The sequence below is a fragment of the Mus caroli genome, chromosome 5 (assembly GCF_900094665.2).
Source record: "Mus caroli chromosome 5, CAROLI_EIJ_v1.1, whole genome shotgun sequence".
NCBI lineage: Eukaryota > Metazoa > Chordata > Mammalia > Rodentia > Muridae > Mus > Mus caroli.
The window spans coordinates 79,763,970-79,776,990 of NC_034574.1; the positions used below are offsets into that span (position 1 = coordinate 79,763,970).

The 13,021-nt window shown below is 37.9% G+C and overlaps 1 protein-coding gene across 1 annotated transcript in view; it reads right to left on the reverse strand.

The window, feature by feature from the left end:
- Positions 1-2,103: 2,103 nt before the first annotated feature.
- The window catches only part of LOC110295270 (transmembrane protease serine 11E), a 42,382-nt gene continuing 31,464 nt past the window's right edge, over positions 2,104-13,021 (reverse strand). The window contains exons 6-10 of the mRNA XM_021163757.1: positions 12,422-12,460; positions 10,741-10,921; positions 8,951-9,210; positions 6,221-6,363; positions 2,104-4,319 (exon numbers count right to left, since the gene is read on the reverse strand). Coding sequence (XP_021019416.1) covers positions 4,158-4,319; positions 6,221-6,363; positions 8,951-9,210; positions 10,741-10,921; positions 12,422-12,460 — 785 coding nt within the window. The 3' untranslated portion in view covers positions 2,104-4,157. The remainder of the gene's footprint in view (positions 4,320-6,220; positions 6,364-8,950; positions 9,211-10,740; positions 10,922-12,421; positions 12,461-13,021) is intronic.

The window sequence follows — 13,021 nt, forward strand, 5'->3', positions numbered from 1 at the left end:
GGAGGAGGAGGAGGAAGAAGAAGAAGAAGAAGAAGAAGAAGAAGAAGAAGAAGAAGAAGAAGAAGAAGAAGAAAAAGAAGAAGAAGAAGAAGAAGAAGAAGAAGAAGAAGAAGAAGAAGGTTGATGTTGTCATTGCTTTAAAAGAATAGAAGGGCAGGGGATTGTCTGAAGTGTATCCTAGAAGTATATGAAGAGCAAATTCACAATAACCTGATCTTAATAAAATGTTTTACAGTAATAAAGAATCTCAGAAGGGATTACCTACTCAAGCAGTCACAGAGACATTTATAGAGGAGGCAAATTTTAAAATAGACTCTAGGTCTTTTGATAATCCAGCTGCTATGATCCATAAGGTTTATCACTTTAAAAATCTAAAATGAAAACTTCAACAATGAGAGTCCACATCACAAATTGTATTTTGAAATAATCTCAAATAAATATTTTGTTAAGGGAACATTAACAAGAAATTATGGTCTAGCTATTTCATTTTTATGACAGATACATTAAATGGCCCCAGCTGCATATGTAGCAGGGGATGGCCTTATCTGGCATCAATGGGAGGGGAGGTTCTTGGTCCTGTGGAGGGTTGATACCCCAGTGTAGGGGGATGTGAGGGCAGTTAGGTGGGAGTGGGTGAGTGGTTGGAGGAGCACCCTCATAGAGACAAAGGGGAAGGGGTATGGGATAGGCGGTTTGCAGATGGCAAACAGGGAAGGGGGACAACATTTGAAATGTAAACAAATAAAATAACCTAAATAAATAAATAAATGTAAATACAGCCATACATTCTTTTCTGATGAGATGCATTCTGAGAAAAAAATCAACAGGATATTTATCAGCATAAATGAACAACATATCCTGTGTGCGAAACTAGACAAGAGAGGTCAGTTGCTCAACGAAACATGTGATGATGATGATGATGTGATGAGGATGGTGATGACAGCATAACATGACACAATGCTTTACAGTGAACATTTTTAATGCAGAAGGCGTACATCCTAAATTAACAATAAAAACTGTAATATATTAAACACATGAACTATTGCAATGGTCATTTATTATCATTATTAAGTGATAACTTACTTTACTTTCATACAACTGACAGTGTAGTAGGTCTGCACAGCAGTGTAGTCACACCAGTGTAACTACAAATACACTTCTAGTACAGTGTTCTGCACCATCATGATGGCTACAACAGCAGAAGGTTAAAGAAACTTCTTAGCACCATTCTAATCATATGGGAGCACCATCCTATACATAGTGTGTCACTGAGGAAAATGTTGTTAAGTGACACATGACTGCATAATAAAGCTAAACTTTCCACATAATGAAATAAATAGAAGAGCCATTGAATAATATGTACTGAAAGAGTATTATGTGGAGTAAAGTCTATTGGTGGTATGGGATAAAAGATAGGGAAGAGAAATGCCTGTTCTGAATAATTAATGCACATTGCTATCACCACTTCCTAACCTCCTCCAGTCTTGGTTCAGACTGAAATCCTGAAGTACACTAAAGCTCTCTTTACATTATTTTTCAAAACAAGTTCCTATTTTAACGATATGGCACTGTGATGACTACTTCATGTAACATTTGAAGAAGTGTTTGTTTTTTATGTTTTGTTTTGTTTTATTTTGTTGTCTTGAGCAACAAAAGTTTGTTGTGACACAAACTTCTATTCTTTATGTATCTTATATAAGGAAACACTACATATATTTATCTAAGGAATGTAGCACTATCATTAAATTTATACCTCTAAAATTTATGTTCAGTTTAAATCCTTAAAAGTTGGTTTGTAGAGAGAGATTCTCAAATGATCCAACATTAATTTTATTTTAGTTTGGAACCCAAATTCCAGAAATTTGGAAGACACTAACAAGTGACCTATATTAACTTGAATTGACCCATAACTGTGTTTGTTTTCAAACATAAATTTTATTTTGTGTTTTTTTGAGCCCACGATACAGAATTTTGACTTCTGTTTTCACTATATTTTGATAACACAAATGGCCTTAAATTCACATCTCTTTCCTAATTTCCCATAGCTGTAGCATGCCACCTAGAGGCTTTCTTGAGCAGTATACTATTGTAGTTTTTTTTTCTTTTCTTTTCTTTCCTTCCTCCAAGCCTTCCCATTTGTCTCTTCTTGCTCTTTTTCAAATTTGTGGTCCCTTTTTAATTAATTGTTGTTACATAAGATACATATTTTTCTATATATACAAGTACGACCTGCTCAACCTGTATAATACTACTTACATGTTTATTTAAGGATGGACCAGTCGGTATTAGATACCAATGGATATAGTTGGATGCCACATGGTACATTCTTCTCTAAGGAGGTCTATTTCTCCCACTCTCTGTAGGTGTGTAGTCTGTGTGTAGTCCTATGAAAAGGTTCCCATAGAGGCCAAAGGTGTTGAATGTCCCAAGAGCTGGAGTTAACATCTGTTGAGCACTGTCCAATGTGAGTTCCTCTGGAAGAGCTGTATGAATACCTAACCTCTGAGCATCTCTCCAGCCACATAAATCACTTTCTAACAAGTCTCTGAAAGTAATCTAATTTTAATAGTCTTATATACCTTTAAAGTTTCTAATTTCTCAATTTTCCCCAAAGAGTTTATTAAATAGAACAGTAATTCAGAATATTAAATATTGACAATTCATGTCAGTTTTTATACCTTATTTTAGACAAGTGTCAAATTATCAGTTGATATGTGAATATGATTTGAGTTCATAGAAGTCAATATTTTTCATGACAATCTTGGTTTTCAATATCCTATGGTACAACATGCTATATTATGTATTCTCTTTGAGTCTGTATACAATGAGATGATTGCTGAATGCATTGGTGAAAACTTACCATTAACATGTCATAGACCACAGCATCAGTCCTAAGTTCATTACATTCTGGATCATTTGGATATAGGATATCTAATGGATCAGCAATAATTTATCAAAGTAAGATCACAATGGAGGCCAGGATCACATTGTTTCTTTCTCTTCAGTATTGTGTTAAGTGGGTACCTATTCAGCACAGCATTAATGTAGCTTCCAGAATGCCTTCCCTATTTTGTCGACCCATCAAGTAACATCTCAGTACAGATGAATGTACCATGCCCACTTCTCATGCACAGGCCAAAAGTTCTGGCAGAGAAAGCAAATCTGCCATCATTTCAAAGAAAAAGTCCAAGTACCAACTACAATCACATGACTATTACTACACACCAATATCTGAACCTTATTCCAGTCAAGATCTGCAGTTTGGAAGAGGTTAAGGATAATCCCACCAGAGTCGTTAGTTTAGGCTGAGTCTTTTTAAATTCCATTCAAGTATACAATTATTTTACCACATAGGGTGAGGTGATTATTTTGAAATAAACCTTTAATTTACCCTCAAACCTTGAGAGAATTTACAGTAAATTGATTAGTAACGTACACCACACCCTCCATTCCTTCATTAATTTTCATGTTATGATGTCAAGCAAGTAGGTGAATTGTGTATTTCATCACTGGCTGTATATTGGCATCCTCTGCAAGACAATTGCAAATAAATAATCTTTGCTTTGGTTTGTTCATGACAAGTACATTACAAAGAGTTATTATGTAGCCATAGGAAGCAGTAGCTCTTGTGTTGTTCTTGTTAGTTATTTAGGAAAAAAATTAAGTTATATGTTAGTTTCTCTGTTTCCTCAACTTCTCCAACATAGAATTTTGAACAGTCTGTTGCTGCATTTGCTTGATCGTCTTTTATACTGAATATGATCATTCCCCCAGGTTCTATTTTAAGATATCACTAATGTAAGTTGTTTTCTTTTTATATTTTCCTTATTCCTTATCTTACATTTGAAAAGAAGAAGTTAACTAATGTGAGAGAAGCTGATGAGTGAAGGAAAGGGTTGCTTCACCTTGGATGTATGCATGAATACTTTAGATGGTTGAGCTGAAATTTGGGTGACAAAACACTTGTGGAAAATTAAATGGCAGAGTTCACCTGGCAGCAGCAATATGCTCCTGTAAAAGCAATGCTGGGAAGGAAATATACACTTCAGATTGTTCAGTGTGGTGTTTTGGGCCCTCCTGGTTTGCAAGGCTTCTTTTCCATTTGTGTGTCTCCAAGAACAGTCAACAGATGAAACCATCCATTTCATCCCTCTGGTTTAGATACCAGTGTTGGAAGCAATCCAGTGTCGGAAGGCGGTCACTCTAGTGTAAACACCAGGCTTATTGGGTTGGCCACATTCATCTCCCCAGCTCACTACTCCAGCAAGGTACCATATATCTCTAACATCTGCAGTAACAAGTGGACCTCCGGAGTCACCCTAAGGAAAAAGAGAGAGGTTGCTAGTTTGTAACTCAGCCCATGAGGAAGAATTTGCTACTTAGCCAAGCTAAACTATAATGAACATGGTGAATTTCTAGTATGGGGGAGGGTGTTCAGCTACCTACAAAAAGGTGTTCTGCTGCTGAGAGATCAGTGTAGGCCTCAGGTTTCAGTACATAAATGAAATCTTCATTTCACTGAAGAATGAACAGTAATGTGGACTTAGCTGAAACACCACCTCTGTAATATTATCTAACCCACCAGAAAGTGGTGAGTAACCTATTACTGAGAACGAACACGGACAATGGCTTGACTCCTAAAAGTGTGTAGTGCTCTTCAGAGGACCGAGTTTGGTTCCTTATACTCAGATCAGCCTGCTCACAAATGCTCATGATGTAAAGGGCCCCAAAAGGGAGTCAATGTCAAACTCTATATCTGGAAAAATTACGTTTCAGAAATGATGGAGAAGTAATGGGTTTGTCAGACAAAAACCAACCAAACAAACAAATAACAAAACAACAACAACAATAACAAAACAAAGTAACCTTATCATCAACAGACCTACATTAAAAGTATGCTTACAGGAAAGTCCTGAAACAGAAAAGGAATCTTGTAGGTAAAGAGGCATGAAAATCTTTGAGTAAACGGAATTTTCTTCTCCACTTGAATGCTTATGTTATGCTTAGCAATGAAGGAAAACATTGTTTAATGTAGATCTCCAAAGAGAAGAAAATGTAAATAATTGTATTTACTAATATTTAATTAAAAAAAGAATTATAATGAGATTTAAAGGGAGGTATCTTTTCTACTCTATATTCCACTCCAGTGAATAAAAAGTTAATACCATTGGACTGTGGTAAGGTCTATATCACATCCATGTATCTACACCAAGTTAGAGGAATTGCTGATTTTTTTTCTACAAAGAAATAGTAGAGATTAGTAGCAGATACACCAAATGGAAATCCAAAACAAGTAATTGTGTGATTTTACTTAACATTCTGAAATTCACAGGATTACAGAGATAGAGAAAAATAGCAATTGCCTGATATTAAAGGCCAAAGGTGAAGCCAGGAGTTTATTACCCAATGTAGATCTTCAGGGTGATGGAATAAACTCCATATTAACTGCAATGGCAATTCCATAAGTCTATCTGAATGTGGCAAAATACCATATACCTAGAAGCATATTTTTGGGCCACTGTCAACTCCCCGGATTTTATGTAACTACATTTCCCTATAGTTTTATCATAACTATGTGAGAGTAACCATAGAAGAAAATTGGGTACAGAACACACTTGAGGGCTGGCAAGAAGGCTCAGTACATCAAAATCACTTGCCACCAAGCCTGGCTCTCGGCACTCAATCCCTGAAACAGACATGCAGAAGAAGAGAAACCCGCTCCAGAAAGTTGACCTCTGGTTTCCACATGCATGACATGTTACATGCATGTCCACACACACACACACACAATAAAATAGCATGTAGCACAAACTATTTAAAGAATTGAAGCAGAGGCTATCTCTGCCTCTGTTGCCTGCCATTGGATCCCTTTCCCTCAGCTGGACTGACTGGTTAGACCTCAGTGGGAGAGGATGTGTTTAGTCCAGTAGCAACTTGATGTCTTGGGTTGGGAGGGTACACAAGGGGAACTTCTCCTTCTCGGAGAAGGAGGGGAGAAGATAATGAGGGAGGGATTGTGAGGGTGGACTGGAGGAGAGGAGGGAGGGGATGAGACCAGGATGTAAAGTGAATAAAAAAATAAATTACAAGGAAAAAATAGAAACAAAACATGACATGTGACTCATCTGTGAACTCTATACAGCTTCCTGTGAATCCGTAATGATTTTTAAATGAAAGGTGAACAAGTCGTTGTACAGCATGCTAATAGGCAAGCTCTTACCTGGCACGCATCTTTTTCTCCTTTTAAAAAGCCAGCGCACAACATCCTAGGAGTGATGGCTCCATTGTAAGATTGAGGCTGATTGCAGGTCTGGGTATCTATGTAGTCCACCTGTACTTGCCGAAGGTTATTCTGGGTGAAACCTGGGAAAAAATAGTCATGTTTATAGATACCTGTATTTTATAAGCCTTAAAAAGGAAAAATATATATATATAAGTGGCAGAGTGTGTGTGTGTGAGTGTGTGTGTAGGTATGTGTGTGCAGGTGTGTGTGCGTGTGCATGTGCACCTGTGTGTGTGTGTGTGTGTGTGTGTGTGTGTGTGTGTGTGTGTGTGCTTGCATGTATTAAGAAAAAGCTGGGGATGTTTGTTTGTTTGTGTTTGTTTGTTTGTTTGTTTGTTTTTAGAGACAGGGTTTCTCTGTTTGTAGCTCTGTCTGTCCTTGAACTCATTCTGTAGACTAGCCTGATCTCAAACCCACAGAGATCTGCCTTCCTATGTCTCCTAAATGCTGAGATTAAAGGCATAAGCCACCACTGCCCAAAGAACAGTAATATTTGAATACTTTCTAACTAGTTTAAATAAACAATTTAGTGCCTAATAAAAACCTCAAGTTGTTTAAGCTCCACAAGATTATGTCTGGGGAAAAAAACTGTTTGGTTACTTAATCATCAAATTGGGTGTATTATCAAACGCTAACTCACATTTCTCACATGGCTAACAGGAAATTATTAGTAGTAAGAAATTCAGTAGGTAAAGCCTAGTGTGTCATGTCTGCACATGCCTGAAACCCCAGTTTTGGGGAGGCAGAGACTGGTGGATTCTGGAGGTCTGTTGGCCACCAGTCTAATTAAAACATCTAGCTCTAGGTTCAGTAAGATATCCTATCAAAGCCAGGCGTGGTGGCGCACACCTTTAATCCCAGCACTTGGGAGGCAGAGGCAGGTGGATTTCTGAGTTTGAGGCCAGCTCTGGTCACTCTGGTCTACAGAGTGAGTTCCAGGACAGCCAGTTCTACACAGAGAAATCCTGTCTTGAAAAACCAATAAAATAAAATAAAATAAAATAAAATAAAATAAAATAAAATAAAATAAAATAAAATAAAAAGACATCCTATCAAAAACAAAAGTGACAGCTCATGCTGGTGAGGATGTGGAGCAAGGAGCACCCTCCTCCATTGCCTGTAGGAGTGTAAACTTCTACAAAAACTTTGAAAATCAATATGGCAGTCCTCAGAAAATTGAAATCAATATACCTCAAGACCCAGCTGTATCATTCTTGGGTATATACCCAAATGATGCTTCATCCTATCACAAGGACACTTGTTCAACTATGTTCATAGCAGCTTTATTCATAATATCCAGAAACTCAAAACAACCTAGATATCCCTTAACCAAAGAATAGATAAAGAAAATCTTCACATGGGAGGCAGAGGCAGGTGGATCTCTATAGTTTGAGGACACACTGGTCTACAGAGTGAGTTCCAGAACAGCCAAGGTTACTCAGAGAAACTCTGTCTCAAGAAGAAAAAAAGAGTTTCTCTATATAGCACTGGCTGTCCTGGAACTCTCTTTGTAGACCAGGCTGGCTTCGAACTCAGAAATCCACCTGCCTCTGCCTCCCAAGTGCTGGGATTAAAGGTGAGCGCCACCACCCAAGAAATGGGAGTGGATGGGTAGGGGAGTGAGAGGGGGTGGGTATGGGGGACTTTTGGGATAGCATTGGAAATGTAAATGAAGAAAATACCTAATTTTTAAAAACAAACAAACAAACAAAACAAAACAAAACAAAACAAAACAAAAAACGTGAAACATGTTCTTTATTGGTTAATCAGAAAACATTGATCTGCCCAGAAACTATTTGATCAGTACGAGTCCACAAACCAGCCATTCACTGGCCACTCCCACAAGTTCTATGCTGCTATTACCCCTTGTGGGAGCCCCCAACCCTTTTGCTTGCTCTTGGGACCCTTCTTCTCCTATAGGTTGCCTTATCAAGCCTTGATATGATGGTTTATACCTAGGTTTATTATAACTTGCTATGCCATGTTTGGTTGATACTCGTGAAGAGAAAGAGATGGGGAGTGGATCTGGGGTATGTTAAGAGGTGGGAATCGGGGGACTGGAAGGAGTGGGGGGAGGGAAAACTGTGGTTTGAGTGTAATGTATGAGAGAAGGATGATTAAAAAAAAAAGACATCTTGTTTCTAAATAAATAAATAAATAAATAAGAAGGTGAAGAAGAATGAGTGAAACCATCTGTCATCACCCTCTGGCCTATACACACTCACATCACAACAAGTATATAAGAATATGCATGCACACACACACACACACACACACACACTTCAGGTGTACACACTTGTTTAAAATAAAAGAAAAAGAGATTCAGTGGCCAACAGGCATATCTGCTCCTTCGCATAACTTTACAATACCATTACAGTAAAAGCAATAATGCAATAAATAGAGGCTGTGGCAAGAAAGAATGCATGTATCTTCTAAGTGACATAAAGCCTGCCTTAGCCTGAGTTCACATGAACAGCCAGCGTATTTTGTAAGCCACCATGTGGTTGCTGGGAATTAAACTCAGGATCTCTGGAAGAGCAGTCAGTGCACTTAACCGTTGAGTTATCTCTCCAGCACAGCATATTTTGATATAGCTCTCAGTTCTTTAAATGCCTTGGAACTCCAAACTAGGTCAACGAGACGTGATTTTTCTCTTCTGATGCTCACCATCATTTTTCAATGCTCCAAATCCTGTCACAAACATCCTCTGCCCCCGCTGAAACTCATGGTTTGCATCAGGGAGACAAACCTTATGCACTGCATTTGTGCAAGGGACCGGCTTAGACAGCTCTGCCAGTGCAATGTCATAGTCATGTGATGGGTATGTGTATTTTTCATGAACAATTATCCTCCGGATGCCTGTCGTCAGTTTTGGAGGTTGTAATGTTGCCCCAAAGGTAGCACTCCATCTGGATGGGTCCTTGTGTCTACCAAAAACAAATAAATAAGTAAAATAATGGTAATAGTAAAGTATAGCTTACTTTGACACCAATGTAATAATTTGTAAGGAATGATTTTTATCTGCAGGTAGCCGTATAAAAATTTTTAAGTTATAGTTCATAGCAACAGAAATTAAACTCTTTCCAGTCTAAGATCTGGGCTCTGGATTCAAGCCAGGCAGAGAAACCACAGGGTGTTCTTCCTAGATCAAGTGTAAAACCACGCATCATGATGTCCACTGCAGATACAGAGGCCTTTACCATCAGTGGCTACAAGCAACATGTGCAAAGAAAAATCCTACAGTGATACATATGCAGCTGGAGCCATGGGTCCCACCATAGGTTTTCTTTGGTTGGTGGTTTAGTTCCAGGGAGCTTTTGGGGTACTAGTTGGTTCATATTGTTGTTCCTCCTATAGGGCTGCAAACCCCTTCAGCACCTTGGGTCCTTTCTCTAACTCCTTCATTGGGGACCCTGTGCTCTGTCCAGTGGATAGCTGAAAACATCCACTTCTGTATTTGTCGGCACTGGCACAACCTCTCAGGAGACAGCTATATCAGGCTCCTGTCAGCAAGCTCTTGTTGGCTTCCACAATAGTGTCTGGGTTTGGTGGTTGTATATGGGATGGATCCCCAGGTGGGGGAGTCTCTGGATGGTCATTCCTCTAGTCTCTGCTCCATTAATGGGAGGAGAGGCCCTTGGTCCTGTGAAGGTTCAATGCTCCAGTGCTGTGAATGCCAGGGCCAGGAAGCAGGAGTGGGTAGGTTGTTGAGAAGGAGGAGGGAGAGGGGATAGAGGGTTTTTGGAGGGGAAACCAGGAAAGGGGATAACATTTGAAATGTAGATAAAAAAAAATCTAACAAAAAATGTAAAAGTCCATTTTAATGCTTTAAAAAAGAAAAAAGAAAATCCTACAGTGAATGATACTGAATACATCCTACGTGCCCACATCCTCTTCATACAAGGATGTATATTTTTCTGAAGTCTACGAAGGACAAAGATAACTTTTTAAAAAATTGCCACTGTGTATATGATAAATATTTTGGGTGCCAGGTTAAAAACTCAACATTTCATTCTAAAATACATCAACTATTCAGTTGTAAAATTTGCTACTTTGAATTTGTTTCACACTTCCTTATTTTTCTTCTTGTAATATCCTCTCAGGGATCAAACCTACCATCTGCAGAACCTTGGGTTCTGATAAGAATATGCAGTGACTATCAGTTCCTCCTTTTGAAAACAAGCTCAAAATTCAAACAGGACTTAAAGTTCCCATATTCTTTAGCGAGGTATCATAAATTTATCAATGAGTAATTACACCACAGCAGTGTACTCTGGCAACATTTTCATTTCCAGAGACCATAAAACCTTTTTTGAGATCCCCACTATATTTTATGGTAAACATGCTATTCTCTATTTGTGACACCCTTTCTCAAAACTCATCAACTATTTCATGAATATATAATGTAAAATCACACTCACTTTCCCTAGGCCCCATCCTCAAAGGTCAGGACTTACGTTCGAAAGCAGTGAGCAGCAGTCACAAGCCATGTGTTGTTGATCAAAGTTGCTCCACAGCGGTGGGACCCATCCCACCGCAGGCTGCTTTGCCATGGCCACTCTTCCTCTTCTACTGGTGTCCCTCCAACAATCCTCACACTAGTCTGTACTGTAGATTTGTTCCGTCGTGTCCCACAACCTGCCAAGTAGACAAGAGACAAATTAGCAATTGTTTAAGCATTCCAATTTTCTAATAGATCAAACATCTTCTCATGCTTTTATGATTCTGTAAATAATAACATTTTATTTAGTCAATGTCTACTCAGGTTGTGAAATTGTCTTAGACCTCTCTAATCATTTCCTTGCTTCCATACTAAATTAATTATGACTTCTTTCATGCTTCCTTAAGGGCAACACAAACAAAGGCATTCCATCTGTGTTTGTCAGTTGTTTTGTTGGTATTCTCCCTCAGCATCACTTACAATTGAGTTTCTCCTCAGCCTGGGTACCACTGCTACTTAGAATCATAAACGTTTTTGTTATGAGTGACTATCTTGTGCATCATAGAAACCTTTGTAGAGTTCCTCCTAGTCAAGAAAAGATAACTACAGTGATATTTGCTCATGCAATCATGATGGAAAGGCTACAATGGGGCATGATACCTTCTGAAATAGCAAGGCCCTGGGATGGAGAATGCTGTGTTAGAATTATGTGGTCATGAGTTAGTCTCAAGCATCTAGTTATATCAGAGTATAAGCTGCTTTGGGCAGATCCAGGTTGTCCATTTTGCTTCCTTTTTGGCTAACACAAAACTAGTACATCCTAGATTGCTAATCATTATTGATGGCTAGAATATGTCATTTAGATAATGGGATTATATGTTTAGTTCTAGGATAGTGATATTTATGAATTAATCAACATACTCAGCTTTTATCTTAATTAATTACATTTATTTACTTCATGTGAATATATTTATATCTACAAACTGATGTGTGAGTGTGTGTGTGTGTGTGTGTGTGTGTGTGTGTGTGTGTGTGAAGGGTAGAGCACAGCCTGCAGTAGTTGGTTCCCTACTTCCTCTATGTGAGTCCCAGGGATTGAATTCAGATTGTCAGACTTAGCAACAAGTAAGTGCCTTTACCTGCTGAGCCATCTTACAATTTTAAAAATAAATAATATTCTGTTACCAATTCTGTAACTAGTAAATATTTTCTTTAAATAACTATGATTGCTCAGCTATAAGAGAATGAACTACTAAGTCTAGAAATTTCTAGGTTTTTAAATTTTCATATTTAATTTTGTCAAATACACCACAAGTCTACAATTACCTGCAAATTCTATTGTAAACAAGCAATATCGAAATGCTTTTATTTAGAATAGATTGACATTTATTTTCTGTCTATAGCTAAAAAAATAATAATAACACATGCAAAGGGTGGTTTTGTTTTTTCTTCAATAGTTGTCTAACTCACTCCCCTCCGTTTTCGTGGTCTCAGGCACCTGTACACCCAATCTGAAGTTTTCCCAATCTTGCTGTTCCTTACTGGAACTCAGAGACAAAACAGAAGGCCATGAGATAGGCACAAATCATGCAAATTATTCTGTCACTGGAGAATCCACCAAAAGCACATGTAAACGTTCTAGAGTGTTACCCTCCTGCAATCAGGTAACACAATCATAATGAATACATTCAACTTACAATGGTTGAAATAGTTGTCTGATTCTGTCTTGTTGATTTCTAAAATAAATACAAATGATGAATAAGACAGGGTGAGCAAAACAAAATTTCACTGTCTGTGCTTTTCAACCCCAGACAGCTGATAAAGCTCTAGGACAGTATCCATGGGTTATAAGGAAATAAATATAGCTAGGTTATTACAGACATGCATTTTTGTATCATTTCAAAGAGGAAGGGGGGAATGAACAATGAGCCTGGGGCTCTGGTGTGGACAAGAAGCACCCAGGTAACTTGTTTATAATGTAAATTACTGTTGCATTTCTCAATAACTTTGATTTAGAAGTTTTGTTGAAATCTAAGAATGTGAATTTTTGTACCAGAAAATAAGATTCTAGAAGTCTGTACCCCCTCTTTAATAAATATCTAATTAAACTTCAATATTGATTCCCTGAACGCAACGGTAGTTTTATGAAGCATCACTTCAGAATATTTATATATATATATATATATATATATATATATATATATAAAACATAGTTCTGCACATGTAGCACATTGTTCAACTCCATGATAACATTTAAAAATAATTACTCCATACTAATTTTTCTTTCTGCTAGGGAT